Below are 17,232 nucleotides of genomic sequence, written 5' to 3'. Positions count from 1 at the left end.
TATTTGGGTTTTTTACTCTAAACAATGCTGTATGAATGTTGCTATTTACTGTTTCACGTTGACCATACTGAAAGTGGCCCAGTAATTTTATTTTTCAAATCAGTGGTCCTGAGAAGAACATCAAGAACAAAACTTAAAACTTACAGGTCCTTACATTTTGTTCATTGAGATTTTGGTATCAGAAGAAAGCTTATATTTAGCCCATTATCTTAGTAAAATTTAACATCCAAGATATTTTTTGTTTAAATGGTGTGAACAAAAACGTAGTGATTTTTGAGGTAACCACACCAAAGGTGTAGTATTGTTGTGCATGTTTTTGCTTCTCATATCAAAACTGCTGTTTTGCAGCCATTTTGTTTCCTTTGTAATACAGTTTGAAAGAAACTTCATATACTCTTTGATAGTGAGAACCAATTACTAGCCGTGCATAAATATCGTGCATAGAAATTGTACAAAATAATGCACTGGTACTGAGATGTTGATGCATCTAATGCACTCTCCACATCAACATCTCAGTATGCGTGCATTATTTTGTACAATTCACTCCCAACAAGTGACATGTGTATTAACCTATAAATACATGCTATCTGAGAATTTGTGTGTTTCCTTTTTATCTTTGTAGTTATGGAAGCTGTTCCTGATATGGAAGAAGAGATCCAAGCAGAGTACAAAACATTGAAAGAATTCTGTCATCACCCAAATCTACCCAGATTTTATGGTGCCTTTTACAAGACTATGCAAGGACAACACAATCAGTTGTGGCTCATTCTAGAAGTAAGATGAATTATTTGTGTGTGCGTGTGTGTATTGCTTATTTTTTTTTAGTTTAAAGTTGGTCTGAACCATGGAATTATGAAAAACGTTTTGGTCTTGTAACTTCTAAATTGTTGATTTAAAGTGTATAAAAGTATACATATTTAGAATGGAAATGACCTGACAAATCCAACGGTGATGTCAGATGTATGTAAAAATGCTTAATTTTGGAGAAAATCATCAACAAAAAAAAATTTTCTTATTAATTTTCAAAAACTAGGTATGAAAATTTAGGATCCGTTTTTTTATTTTTTTGAATTTTGACCATCTTTTAGAAATATTCGATAAAAATGGTGGAAATTTGACACTTTCAGTCTAATTTAGGCAATACTGGTGTAAATTTTTGTTTTTTGACGGAAATTTAAAAAAATGAAAAAACGGCTCCTAGAGGAAAAGGAGCTGTACACGATAAGACCAAAATCTTACCTTTATTTTCTATAATGAATCTGTTAGCTCGTACGAAAAATTGAAAACATGCACGAAAATGAACACGTTATAAATCGCTGTTTTCTATCAAAAGTGGCAGTAGACAGCAATCAAACAACCCTTGTTTTCAAATGTGATCATCTTGAATCCTGCAATTCATGCAGGTCGTAGTCGTAATCAAGATACAACTTCCGCGCACGTTTTATGAAAATCCAAGCAATATTTTCCATAATAAAGAGGAATAATTGTTCATCAAGCCGTATGAATTTCCCGGCCGACCATGTCTTCGGTCAGAGAAGTTGTTTTGAAGTCTTGCGCGAGATACAGGGCAGGGTGAAACGCATGTGTAGTGCTAGGTGAGTACACAGGGAAACGTGGTCAGGCTTGTTGCGTTTTGTGTCGGGCGCGAGGCAAACATACGCGCCCATTAGCAACGAGATTGGCAAGATTTCCCGCCATTGACCATGTGGACGATTTCAGATGGAAAAGGGTGAAATACCATATTTAAAAATGATAGAAATTTGGTAAAAAAATTAAAAACCTACAATTTTTCAGTTCAAACTTTAAGTACACAGACTAATGAATATAGAATTCAAGAAAACTGGAATTCGCCATTTTAAAATCATGCCATGGTTCAGACCAACCTTATATGTTGTATACGATGTATTGTTGGTCGAAGCAGCAACAAAAAATGTAGTTCACAGCATCTTGCAAATGGTAGTGCGCTTTAGCAAACATTTCATTGCTCAATTCATAGCGAGCGTGTAGAAGAATTCAAATATCACAGATATACTTTTGTAGGTCCTGTGGTTCTTGAGTTATGTTGTAAAGAGGGCTGAAACAACAACACTTTTGTAAAACGTACATAACTCATTAACAACAATAAATTAAGCAAGTTTTCAAAGTATTTGATTTGTAGAATGAACTTTTGCAAAACACCACACCCCCAATATTTACTCTCTGCTTGTGCTTTATGTATTCAAAATGGGTGTCACAATCCATGGATTGAGCTAGTTCTAGACCCAGACCACACTAGTATATTTTGTTATTGTGTCATAATTTCCCAATTCGATTACAACACAATTGTAATAAACGAACGATGGAAGCATTCACATGGTCAGCACCAAATCATTGTTTCATAATCACTTACACACGCCACAGTAATTACGTAGTTCATTGAGTAAACATGATGCAACAACAAAATGGGTACACACTAGTAATTTTCATTGGCAATTATGACACAATCATTCTACGAACCGGCGTTATGATGGAAATTTTCACCATTCGCGAATAATGACACAATTGTAAAATCTTGACGATATTGAACGGACACACGATACTAATTTCATAGTACGATTATGACACTATCGTAATTGATGTGGGGTAAACACACTCGTGTGGACTGGGCCTAAATATTTTGCTTGATTCAGTATGAAGTAAATCAAACATTTTGAAGTTTTGCCAAAATAACAACTCCATTTTGTATTGTTCCATTTTTACAGCTTGAAAAATACAATTTTTATAAGTCAATTTGGCATTTTCAAATGGCCAATATGAAAATTAAAAATGCCTTTTGTAGAAGATTGGACTTATATTTAAATGTCACATACATTTTCATTTATATAAAGATGTTGTTTTCATCTTTCAGCTTTGCGGAGGTGGGTCTGTAACAGATTTACTGCAAGGAATGCTAGACAATGGTGAACGATTTAATGAGCTCATCATAGCATACATTCTCAGGGAAACTATGCAGGTAATATAATGTAGATATATAATGAGATTAAATCTCGGTAAACTAATGAGCTATTAGTGTTGTAAACTAATTAGTGGGATGGATTCAGGTCTTAATATTTGGTAATTATTATGCTGTATAATGTTGTTATGCATCATCTACCCTGCATAATCTAATGGACTAATTGGTTAATGTAGAAGATCAAATCATGTACAGGTTGTTGTTTTCAGATCAACTTGCTATTTAAAATGATATCCTTATTGTTCAAGGTTTTTCTCAATAGACACACAATTTAATGTACACAACCATTGCTGTTGTCCCCAGAGGTACACTGCTGCCCAACTACTTTGTAGTTACTCTAGAGTACGGTACCAATTCATGCAGCACCAGTCCAGTACCAGTGTGTGTATGTGTGATTCCAATGTATATACTCTAGAGTACCCACACAGGTACTCAATATTACCAATGAGAAAGCTGAGTAGCAGTGTACCTCTGGGGACAGCAACAATAAAAAACTGGTAGTGTATGATGAGAGTAGACACTATATTAGATTGCACAGACAATACAAGTGTATGCTGTCTACAGTAGATAGCATTTAACATACAGGAGATTACACTTTATCCACCCATCTGAGACATTACTAGACAGCACAGAGCATAGAAGGGTATGTTTATCTACAGTAGACAGCACTTTATATACATGTACAGAAGATAACACTTGTCCATCCATCAGAGACACTAGATAGTACAAACAATATAATTGTATGCTATCTACAGGTTATGTACCACTAAATAATAGGCCTGAACGATGCTTGGAATATGACGAGGAACTATTTGTTTGTGTGGCATCTGAAAAGACTTCTTTAAAATCACTTGAAACTGACCAAGTTATATAGCTAAAAAAGTACATTTTGGGTTTTGATGCTTGGAAGTGGTATATTTACTCTCATTATTCAACATTTTTGTTGTAATATTATTACCAAAATTCATCTGCACAGCATTGGTTTTTAGTATATACCGTAAATGTTCGCCTAATGGCGCACCTGGGCTCCTTTGCCTTGGGGTAAATTTCATGTACAAATAGAGAGCTTCCTCCTCTAAAACTCCCAACAAGAATTAACGGCATGTGCCCTTATTTGTTGGTGGGATTTTTATGGGAGGGCACTTTTAGTTTGTGTCTAAAACTCCAGTTATGTCAAGGGATCCCATAGCGCCATTAGACGAACGTTTACGGTATTCACCCTACCTAAAAATTATTGTAACTTTCAGATTCGAGGGCGTACTGGCATTTTAAGGTGTTTATGGTTCAGTGCCAGAGGATGATTTAAGCACTTCCCAACATTCCACTATGTTACTTGCGGTTAGCATAGCTGTGTGAGCGAACATGACACCACTACTCGCCCACTGCATATAGACGTACTGCACGTGCACATGAATTTGTACAGTTATATTTACATAAAAAACGCTGTGAAGATGCTAGTCGATTTCACACTTTATGTTATCTACAGAAGGTGTGAATTATCCTTTAAACACACGTCACTTTTGTTCTGAAATCGACCAAGTAATAATGACACACGCACAATTCTAAAACAACATGTTTTGCACAGAGTTCAATGGGATTTGAAAAGTAAAGTGGCAGTTGAAACTCTAGTGATAACACTTTTGCAGTGCATGATGGGGCTTCCTTAAATCATCCTCTGGTTCAGTGCGGTAAAACAAGAAAAGTCTCAGGTCAACCCTATGTTGACCTGATATTGGTGGCGTTCAACTGTGAGAGTTCTGAATATGAGAAAAGTCAGCCCGAAGTTAAACATTTATATAATAAGTGGTATTGAACCTACAGTAGACATCACATAACATATAGGAGATGACACTTGTCCATCCATCAGAGACACTACTAGACAGCAAGGCAATATACAATTGTATGTTATCTACAGTAAACAGGACATAAGAAGATTTTAGAAAGTAAAGACTACAAAATAGAGAATGCAAGCAGGAGAAATTATTACTTATAAATGCAATGACCAAGTAAGCTGAACCACCATATCAATTACTTGTGTGTTTGTAGTGGCTAATCGAAATAAAATCATAGAAAAAATACCAAATAAAATAAGAAAGAAATGTACATATAATGTTCCTTTAAGGGGGTACTACACCCCTGTGGTAAATTTGTGACTATTTTTGCATTTTTCTCAAAAAATAATAACACACCGGTAACAAAATTTATGTATATTATTGGGGCAAGGAATCCAATTACTACACTGAAATTTCAGTGACTCAAGACAAGCGGTTCAGTATATATGATAGCAAATGAGGTACAACCTAGCGGTACCTCTTTTCTTATCATAAATAACGAACCGCTTGTCTTGGGTCACTGAAATTCCAGTGTAGTAATTGGATTCCTTGCCCTATAATATACATAACTTTTGTTACCACTGTGTTATTAGTTTTGAGAAAATGCAAAAATAGACACAAATTTATCGAGGGTGTAGTACCCCTTAATGTAACATTTAATTAAAAAAACTAAATGAGGATGAAACCTAGCAGAAAATGTAGCTGCCCAAATTATTACTTTCTCTGCTTGACATTAATTGATTTTGTTATTAATTTACCATGCATTTACATGGTGTTCAGATTTGACACCATGACACTCATGATCAGAGTGCTATACAGTGTTACATGCATAATATTTGAACACCAACATGAGCAAAAAGATGATTATTATGTATTAAAATTGGATGTTAGTCCACATCAATATTTGTCTGAGATTACGTTAGCTGTTTTGATTAATTTCAGCTTTAAAGCACTAATTAGGTTCACGGTCTTTGTACAATCACCCTCATTTTCACAGGTATACGACCACATACTGTGTGCATGTGGGTGTTATTGTTGACAACTACAGAGCTATAGAGCTCATCATTATGTATTAATATTGGATGTTAATCAATGTCAATATTTCTAAGAAATTATATAAGCTTTTAAGCACTAATTAACTTTATGACCTTAAGAAATCTACAGCCACAAATGTCATATATTTAGGATAGTACACTACTAGTAGTACATTACATGTTTTTTAAATCACTGGAGAGAGATGTGTGGGCACTCTCTAATATGTGACCCATTCTGACAAAACCAGGAACAAGTTGCATCTTTGACACTTTATGATTTGAATAAAAATGTAAGCACTAGACAATAAGCTTTAAAATGATACAAAAATTATAAAAATAGCATGAAGGTGTTCAAGATATGGATAATTTTGTAACTGATAGCTTGATATTCTTGCCAAATTGCTATTCTGAGTAATGGGCCAATTAGTTTCCTGCCTTACACAGTATTGAATAGGGATTATCATAGTTCAGCTGTTATTTATTGATTTAATAAACCTCTTTTTAATAAGTACTTTCAGGGATTTGAAAGTCCACTTATTCCCACAATCAAATACCATGAAATTAAGAATTCCAAAATTTCTTTTTTTATGGGAATGTCTTCTTTAAAGGCCTATAACTCAAAAACATGCCTGGCGACTTATTCCGGGTTTTGTTGGGGCTGGTCACTTATATGACATGATCTTCTGCTAAATCACTCCCAGAGAGATGTGTGGGCAGTCTCTCGTTTTTGCATGACATAGTTTGCTTAAGAATTATACAAATGAAGCTTAATGGGCTGGTACAATCTCAGATTTGCACCTGATAAATGAAATTCAATTTCGTTATCGTGTCAACTAAATCAGGCTTAAATTTATACTACTCTGTCATTTGCAGCAAGAGTGAGTAATTGCGTTCTAGGAAAAGTACAGCCTTGTTAAACCTTGACTTATATGATTATGAGGGACAGGCATAGTTAAAGGAGTATTTCGTGATCCTAGCATCATCTTTTTATAACATTTTTCAGTAGTTATCCACAAAAAAAGCTTATTCCCAAAATTTCAGTTGATTCCGATTTTGCGTTTGCAAGTTATGCATGAATATGTGTATTACACTGCTCCATAGGCCTCTGTTTTTGTCAAATTTGACAATATTTTTGCTAAACGAATTAATCTGCAAGAAATTTTTGGTACGTAAACATTATGTAGCCAGAGGTTTTCAGTGGTATAATCTTAACTTTTTTTTTTTTTTTGGGGAGATGAGGCTGTGGATCACAAAATGCCCTTTTAATAGTTTCTTGAAATTTATTATTGTTTTAATGCATCTTTTAATTTAAAATAGTTTTTCTTCATATAGCTGTACATTTTATTTGCTTTTGTTATTTCTACCATGGCACACTGGCATCCTTGTTTAGCCTTGACTTACACATGATTTAATAGGACGGACAGGTGTAGTAAATAGTATACAAATTCTAAATGGCTGAGTTTGCAATGGTAAAAATCTAGCACATTGTCAAATTTTGACTTTTCCATTTCACAAGGCAAAGTGATATATTTATACAATTGCACATAGGCAGGCAATAATTTTATTTTTTAAATATAACGATACTAAATGGATTCTTTTCCAGTCGTTCAATAGTTTGTATCAGCCGCTGTATAGTAGAATATTAACACAAAGAGATCAGAATCTTTCATATTGTCACAATATTTGGGATCAACATAAAAATATCTTTAAAAAGCCTAAGACCAATTATGATTTTGCTGTTATTGTTCGTTTCTAATATAAGAAATTTGTGTGCATATTTGTAGATAACTGCTTCAAGTTAGGTAAAATATGCTCTGTCACACAGCATACTAGAAAAATCTGGGGAAAAACCCTGATGCTCAACATCTAAAGTCAATTTTAAATAATCATTAATTTATTTTCTACTTTACAATTGTTTAGTTTAGAATGTTAAGGAGTATTCAGACTTTTTATTGTACGTACAATATTGTATGCAACATATCTACGTTATTTAATCTATTGCCATTATATTTCCAGTAATGTTTAACTTCTAACGAATGTTTGATGACGTAAAATCGATAATATATTTCTACTAGATATTACATGTAACATATTATCGATTTTTCGTCATCAAACATTCGTTAGAACTTAAACATTACTGGAAATAGAATGGCAATAGATTAAATAACGTAGATATGTTGCATACAATATTGTACGTACAATACTCGGAGTCTGTGGAGCGCTTTAAAGGCTTCCAGAGGCCACGAAAGGGTCAACTTAAGAATGATATAGATTATAATGGAAAAATGCTTGGAGATAGTACAAGCAAATTAATTTGAATTGATCGCTCTGTAATGTTCATAATTTGATCACTAAAATGGCTTATGCTAAACCATATAAATACGGCTTTCTGTTAGCTTAGACATTACAATATAATGGTATCATCATGTTCTCATAATGGTATGGGGTGAGAGGTCAAGTACCAATTCATTTTATGTAATATTCAGTTTATATCACTGTTGCCATCATTAGATTGCAGGCTATTCTCATCAGCTCTTGTATCATAGCTGTGATTTACTTTGTCACAATCTGAAATCAATACATGTATTGACTGAGTGTGTTTGACTTCACAGTGTTATTCTATATAATATCAACACTACAAAAAAGGGTGTGGTATCATCAATACCTGGAAGTGGGTGAAAAAATAAAAATAAAAAAGCATATATATAATATGATTTGTAGACTTGAGTGTCAACATAGGATTTCTCCCGTGATTCAGAACGCTTAGCAACCATTTGTTAACCTTGCATGTGAATATTTTAAAATAGCTTGATCAATACGTCACATGACCAGTCATGTGAAAAGACAACACCATTCTGCAATTAGCGATGCGTTGGCTTTCACTTAAGCAAACACAAGACTGAGTATTAAGTGATCACAATTAATACAGTGATTTTGTGTTCATTTTGCTGACGTTTCTTGTAAAGCTTTCCAATTTTGAGTCAAGTGATCACTCGTGGTAAACTTGAAAAGCATAACATTTGGGTGATTCCTGTAAATATGAATCTACAAATAAAATTCCATCAATATACTACATCTCAAGTACATACTGAAAGAATTACCACAAACTTGATGTAATAAACTTTTTTTTTTGTAAGTGGATATTCATACATAAATATTATATAATCTATACAAATTGTTTCAAAAAATTATAGTATCCATCAGGTTTTGATGTTCATTGAAAAAACCACATACTTTTTAATTTGTTTGTTTCATGGCTCAAGTTGTGGTTACTGCAGATCAGGTCATTTAAAGTAGATGTAATTTTACATTTGGATGGGGTGTTTTGTGCATAATTATGCAAAGCAAAGGCTCCAAACATTTTGATAATGTTGCATGAGAAAATCAGATTTATGAGTGCTATTAACTGTCCATAGCACAAAACCCTGTATAAGAATTACCATGTAGATAGCACACACCTGTGTATATATGATTTACATGTGCTTTCTACTGTGGATAGCACACAACTGTGTTTAAGATTTACATGTGCTTTCTACTGTAGATAACACATGCAGTAGATCTACTGCATGTCTATGATGTATCAGAATTACATTTGCTGCCTGTTGCAGCTATCACAATTACCCGTGCTATTTACTGTAGATAGCATTATGAATCTCTATATACAATATAAATAATAATAGCATTTTAGTAGTACTAATTTGCTCTGGTTAATTAATACACAATTTAACATTGACTGTCCCATACATTTGTATTTAAATAATATGATTACTTTGTCTTCTCTCCTGTAGGCATTATCTCATCTTCACATCCACAATGTAATGCACCGAGATGTCAAAGGTCACAATGTGCTGATGACAACTGATGCAAACATCAAACTTGTAGACTTTGGTAAGTTCCTGCAACTAGATTGGAATATTTGTTTGTTATACATATTTATACCTGGATCATTGAGATAATTTACTTTCAAACTTACTTTTTAAATGTTGTTCAAGTATGAAACATGTTTTTTTAAACTTGTTAAAATATGACATATATTATGTCATTTCAAACTTCCTTATTGATCAAAAATCTATGTGGGTTGTTTAATTAAAAACTATTTTGTTGTTTATGTTTATTTTTCAAGCCCTAGTGATTTGTTTGTTTGTTACTGGTAAATAGTGGCATTTCTAGTCTTTGTTCAAAATGGCTTATTTTGTGAGAGATATAGGTCAATTAAACCCCTGACATGATACAATATCTTGTTCATTGTTACCAATTATTTAACATTAAGATGTTTAATATAATAGCCCATTAGACCAGCTGAATGGTAGAGAGGGATTCTCTGTCTATGTAAGAATTTCATTGGATCCATTGTTAGGATAAATCAATTATGCAATCAGTAGATTGATGTACATGATGATGTGTTTCTTTGACCATGCCGATATTTAACCCATCACTATAATTGTGTCAATTGGTGTATATTTTCAATTTTGATGACACCAAGTACTACAACCTGTTTGGATGTGTCATAGTTGTCAATACCAATTGGCAAAAGTTTATTTATATTTTGTTTTTATTTTACTAAAATTGAATACTTACACACTATATTTCTGTCATGCTTGAAAACAGGAAAACAGTCTAATCTGTGCAAAACATGGCATACTCTGTGCTAGTCACAGCTAGTGTGTTACTATTTATAACTTTAATATAGTGTGTAATAAATATGTACTCCCGCCTCACATCCGAAGAATCGTGACACGGGCCAGCTTTTAAAAGGCGGTTAACAGCTAAACAGGCGCCAACCCAACAGCTTTACCATAATGATAACAACTGTTATTGCCTTGACCTAAAAATTCAAAAATAAAGAAATAAATAAAAAATACAATCCCTATTGTTTTGTTGCAATTGACAATTTTATACGGTGGAATTTCATGCTAAAAATAGAAGTATTTGTTATGAAGTTAGTATATTCATGAGTCACATCAAGGTGAATTGGTGCTTGAGTGCATGTGCAAAGCAGAAAGGAAGATTTAGTTATATTGATCAAACTTGACTAGATTTTGCTTTTTTTTTTCAAAAATAATACCGATAACTTATTATTTATGTATTTCATAGAAGTAACTTTGGTAATTTCACATATGCACTTAGTAAAAGTTTTAAAAAATGTCAATTTTGGCATCAATTTTCTGTACCTTAACCATCTCATTTCAGATTTATTATCAATACATATGAAAATACCTCATATTGTATTATTGAGAAATTCTATGCTCAAATTCTATCTCGATCCAAGACCCTAGACCCTGGATATGTTTGCTTTATTCATTCTGCTGTGCAACAAGGTCACGTCTCAGCATTTTAACATCCAAGTGAAGCAGATTTTTATTGAATTCTTGTTGTTACTTTTCGTAAATGAGAGAAATAGGTCATGCTGATGAAATTGTGCAGTTTCTCAGCTTTAGCAATTCACGCTTTCTTTGCCCAAAACACAAGTTTGCTAAAACTGTGTTGAATAACACAGGGTAGTTCAATGTTGCTCTATGCTTTTCTTTTTGGTTGAATATACATAAAAGCTTATTTGTGACACGATCAAGAGTTGGATGTCGCTAATATTGATTTTGAGATAATGGCAAAAAAGTGTTAAAATTCTTTTTTTTTAAATTGTTTTCAGCAATTGATAAATTGATGTATCTTCGCAAAAAAAAGTTGTACAACATGGAATTGTTCTGATAGTGCTAAATGTCCTCTTTAGAAACATATGTAAAACTTATTTTCGACCAGGACTCATGTGACTCATTTCCCTTGATCATGTCATATTTTGCTTTGTTGAGGAGCATGAAATTAGACATAGGCCTATGATAAAATTAAGACCAAAGAGTGAATAATTACCAAACAAAAAACATACTTATGATATTCATGCTCATAACAATCTTATAAACCTCTTTTTATTGATTTATTTCATATTATTTTACTATATGCAACCCAAATACACTAAAAAGTCACATATCCTATGCATTGAGTAACCTTCATAACTTTTCTGCTTTTCAAACTAACAGTGTTTTTTTTAGATTTTACTAGTAATTTTGATCATGATGTTATTAATAACAACTTGCAGCACCCTATTTCTCATATTACTCATGTTGCTAACATTCATACGTGTAGCCGTCTCTATAACTACAGCCAAGTAACGTGGCTACACTTTGTCACATTGAAGTTTATTACATTATAAGGCTGTCATGTCACATCCATTGTCCATCTGTATGTGATAATATTTTTTCAGGCGTGTCTGCGTGGGTGTCGGACATGAAGAAAATGGAAGCAGTACATTTAGGCAAAGGTATTCCTTGAGTGTTTGTTTGGTGTGATAGGGTGGTGACGGTGGTGATGATGATGTAGAATTGTAGCATTTTTGAATTGAAGCAGATTTCCTATATAAGGTGTTAACATGTGATGCAATCTGATCCAATCAGGCCAAAGGTGGCAATTTTGAAATCGAGGCGCATATACGAGCAGCCCAAACAACAACAGAAAATTGGCATTCTAAAAGCTTATATACTTTTACAACCAAGTACGTTAGAGATGTAAGGATTTCAGCAACCTTGGTTAGGCAAAAAAAAAAGATTATTTGCTTGTCCTCCACATTGTTTTCAGAATTGGGTCGGTTGGTCACAATTAAAAAAAAAAAAAATTTTAAAGGTCATAGCCAAAACATATGCCATTAATTAGCTTAATAAATAGCCCAAATAGTTGTGAATTGGGCGTATTTCTCTACTGTATACCATGCCACTTCATTGATGTTTTAAAACAGTTTAGAAGTGTGTAGAAACTGTAAAAAAAAATTTCAGGATGTCAAAAATGTTGATTAGGATCGGTCAGTGGAGGACAAGCAAACAATCTTTTTTTTTTTGCCTTACTGTACAAGTTGATGATGATAACCAGGTGGCAAGAGGGGGGGGTACCATTATTTTTCCATGGGGATGTCCCCCCTAAAGAATCTTAATAGAAGAAAAATTAAAGCAATAATTCCCCTGTGTGTCTTCCTGATTTGCTCTCAGGCCCCACAAAAATAATGTACAAAGGTGGGTGACCGACCCCTTCACAAGAATGTGTTTTTGGCCAAAATAGGTTAACGTTGAAACATTTTGCATGCTGGTCCATCAAAAATACCAAGATTCACCTTCATTTTGGGCTAAGATAGTCTGAATTAAAATATTTTGAATGTGCACGTTAAGGGATCTGGAATGAGCGTTTTGAGCGTTTCGACAGTATTTTTTGTGGGACATGCTTATTTCTATTTCTGTTTCTAAATCAAGTAATTACTGAATTGTTTCTCTATAACCGTACCAGGAAAGGTCGGAAATCAATTTCTAATTTAATTTGTAATTGCTGAGTCATTTATTATGTGTGTCTAATATACAAATGAATACCATTTTTTAATAAAAAGAGAAAACCTGCTGGTTCAAAAGTGCCGTTATATTTGATGTGACAATGCACCATAACACTCACACTTTTTCTTTTATGAACACAAGATTGACCAGAAAGATAAAACAATGCTTCATTCTTGGGATAAAAAGTCAATCAATCAATCTCTTATAGATAGCACAAATGTGATGCGATCAAGCAAAATGAGTCTGATGTCGATTAAAAACAAAATTCAGTTTGTAATTTCATTAAATGAGCCATTCTCAGAGCTTCATTTTGCTAAAAAAACCATCCTAGTTAGACTTACAGTTCCAGAGATATGGCCTATTTACTGTTACTCAGAACAGTAAAATACAAACGAAGTCTAATACTTGTATTGGCTATATCTCAAAATCAATATTCCAGACATCCGACTCATTTTGCTTGATCACATCACAAATATGTATATAAAAGATTATCATGTGCTATCTACTGTAGATAGCACAAACTGTGTACATATAAGATTTACATGTGCTATCTACTGTAGATATCACACATATGTACATATAAGATTTACATGTGCTATCTACTGCAGATAGCACTATCAATAATTGTCAAAGTATCAATTGTCAATTAACTATGAAATAGCTCTCCTTCTAAAGCTTTTCCATGGAGCACAAATCTGCTCCAGCTTGATCCCTACCCCAGTACTGTTGTTAATTAATCAGGATGGTGAATCAGGTTTTGCCATATATCATATTTTTTAACTTATATACATTCTGTATTTTATAGATTATAAGTGGAATTCGATAAAAAAAAAAAGTCTAAATTTCTTCTTAATTGATCAGAAGTTAAGATTCTGTCAAGCATGCACTTTGAACACCTTGTTAAATAATCGTCTTACGTGTCTTATGCTAGCACTCATACTATCTGAATTTGGTCAACATTATTTCTTTACAAGTGCATGGTCTTGTATATATGTAATTTATGTATTTTGTTGCACAAAATGTCTTTTCTCCTTCAATAATATGTGCATTTTTCTTGATATTATTTTGTTCTTGTGGCTCTGAAATACTCTATACACAAAAGAGTTATAAATGTTTCTTTTACTAAGTTTATTGTTATACCATACTCTAAGCTACCAGAGCTACACTGCAAAAACTTGGGTGTAAAAAGTAACACCGGTTGGAGTCAATAGAGGACTGCTATTTTTTAACACTTTGTGTGTTATTTTTCACTCTTGGTGTCCTTTTTGACACCTGTAAGGTATAACAATATAACACCAATAGTGTTAAAAGATAAATGCATCATAGCTCCTCTCCCTATCAGCACTTAGATTGAAATGATCCCTTAACAGCTCCCGTTTACACTTGGGTGGGATGAGGTAAGTGAGTTAAGTGCCTTGATCATATGCAAAACACATCACATTGGCACTGGAGGGATTTGAACCCATGACAAACTACCTCATAATAAACGAGTCAACGCCTTTGTGCTGTGCCAGCATGCCCTCCATGTATTCAAGCAAAATAGGTGACTTCTTGTGACATTTCTTTATGCATGTAATATCTTCCCATTTTAAAGAGCTCTACAATATGGTGAAACCACATCAAAACTGAACCAAATTGAACTCTTTATTTTGCGGTTACCTCAAAATAATTTAATCAATAAATGACTCATTGTGCTTGATTTCTAGATTTGTTGTTTGACTGATTTGTCAAAAAATGTAACCTAGATACTTGTTAATTACCATTCTTTGTGTTATATGACAAATGTAGATTTGTTACAATTTTGCTGTTATGACCATTTATAAGGACTTTCTCTTAAGAAAGACATCTTTTGTAGACTTGATATCACCATGGTAACACAATAACTGCATATTTGATATTATTGCTGGAATCAGTGTGTTATTTGTTCTATTTACATCATTGTTTTGACAATAGAGTGAAATATTGTAAGTCAAATCATTTTTAATGGAAGACATGTGTATGTTTCAGTTAGAGAATAAAGGTATTGTTTTTAGCCACTGTCGACGTTCATCTATAGTCTTATATAACACAGCCAACATCATTATTCTAAGTAAAACAACAAGGCAAAGCATGTTATATGAGACGATAGATGCATGACAGCAGCTAAAAACAATACCTTTATTCTCATTCTTAAACACTTCAATTCAAATAAATATATTAATCATAAGTAGGCCTATACCAAATTTTAACCAAATTTAAAATCCTACATTTTACAAGGAATTACCTAGGGTTTACATGTAGAATCGATCAGTCCCGTTGTTGCCTCCGATTGGTTCAAATAGTGTGTACGAGTATCGCCTCAACACACATACATGCTAAAGTGTGTTGGCCTATATATCAAGTCATATCACATGACTAAGAACCAATAAGACTGCAGGAACTTTCTTAAGTGTTTAAGAATATAACATAAATTCCTTGTACAGGTCTTGAAATTGATACTCAACATAATAATACTGATATCAGTCATTCCATTTTCTTTGCTCAGCAAAGAGGATAAAAAGACCAGTACAACCTATGAAAGGTAGGAGTCTTTATTTCCATGGCATGGTCAGCATGCATATATATTAGGGATTGTCTACTGCTCATGTTCAACCCTATATAGCTTACCAATCATTTCATGTGGAAACATGCTTGTTCTGATAGGACTTCTTGGGGAAGCTTGCATGTGAACAACTGAAGTGTACAACATAAAATAACCATAGTGGCGCCAAGGCGCATGGGGAGAAGTCAGAACTCTTGCCCCATCCCCCAGTAAATAAAAACCCCAAACTACTAAAATTTCCACTTTTTGATGTAATTTTGAGCAAAATTTGTTGATTCCCCCCCCTCTGAAATTCCCTTTTCCCCCATGACCCCCCCCCCAAAAAAAATTCCTGGTGCCGCTGCTGCATAGCAAAGACCAGACCAAACATGCTTAATTGGGCTATTCCAGTTGAAATCCATACACCCCTTATGGAAAATATGATCTGACCCCTTATGGAAGATATGACCCCTTATGGAAGATATAACACGGAGTGTACCCCTTATGGAAGATATGACACGGAGTGTGAATTTAAAACAGAATTACGTGAATGGGTACACACATGTGTGTCTTTCATAAGGGGGTTATGGATTTTGTCGGGAATACAGCCTATTCCACATAAAATGTAGTAGCCTGCTGCTTCCCTCATAGATGTATGGCATGGTTCTATCATTATAAATCAAAATGCAATTAATCCAATTGGGGTATTTTGATGGATGAGCGCTAAATTTATTATAAAGATCAGCCGATAAAGCTATTGTCAGTTTGTGATGATTCAGACATGTAAGCAGAGCATGGAGATGATGAAGATATAGCTTCAAGGCTACAAAATGTTTAGTAAAAGATAGTTCATATGTTATTATAAAAGTTCTTAGCAGCTCTTTGGGTGATGGTCACTATTTTTTGGTACCACTTCAAATTTACCAAAACAGGTGGTTTGTTTTAGGGACAAACTATTGTGTACTATTCTTGCTTCAGAAGGTAAATTTGGTATTCGGGAAGTGTACGTACTGAGGTGTCTTGAAAATATCAGGTCACACACATTTGTACACTATCTAAAAACACTGCTGAGCTGTGAGTGCAAAATAGTATAATTTTTGCATCTTCTGGTTTTTACTAGTTATTTATGTTTTTTATTTTTAGAGAAAATTAAAGGTGCTGTGAAAAACAAGCTTGTGGGACAAGCATCACTTTTAGCAATACATCACAAATCAGAACACATATTTGCTGGATGTGGACAAATTTAATATATCTGCCTGGTCTGTTGTTTTTAATAAGAAAACTACACATTGTATGTTATTTCATGAGAGAAGTTGAAATGAAAATAAATTTATATGAACATTGAGTATATGGGAAGAGATTGAAAACCATGGCCGGGTGTGGCCCCAACCATACCTGGCTGGAACCGCATTGTCTTGATGGTGTTTCAAATACCACATCCTGATGTTGT

At 33.7% G+C, this 17,232-nt stretch overlaps 1 protein-coding gene across 1 annotated transcript in view; it reads left to right on the top strand.

Moving 5' to 3' along the window:
• The window catches only part of LOC140155148 (myosin-IIIb-like), a 100,320-nt gene that overhangs the window by 15,661 nt on the left and 67,427 nt on the right, over window positions 1–17,232 (top strand). Inside the window, exons 3-6 of the mRNA XM_072177872.1 lie at window positions 623–774; window positions 2,888–2,992; window positions 9,647–9,746; window positions 12,115–12,171. Of these exons, the coding sequence (XP_072033973.1) occupies window positions 623–774; window positions 2,888–2,992; window positions 9,647–9,746; window positions 12,115–12,171 (414 nt within the window). The remainder of the gene's footprint in view (window positions 1–622; window positions 775–2,887; window positions 2,993–9,646; window positions 9,747–12,114; window positions 12,172–17,232) is intronic.

The sequence above is a fragment of the Amphiura filiformis genome, chromosome 6 (genome assembly GCF_039555335.1).
Source record: "Amphiura filiformis chromosome 6, Afil_fr2py, whole genome shotgun sequence".
Lineage (NCBI taxonomy): Eukaryota > Metazoa > Echinodermata > Ophiuroidea > Amphilepidida > Amphiuridae > Amphiura > Amphiura filiformis.
The sequence above is the reverse complement of the archived record's forward strand: the minus strand, read 5'-3'. Positions and strand labels throughout refer to the sequence as shown.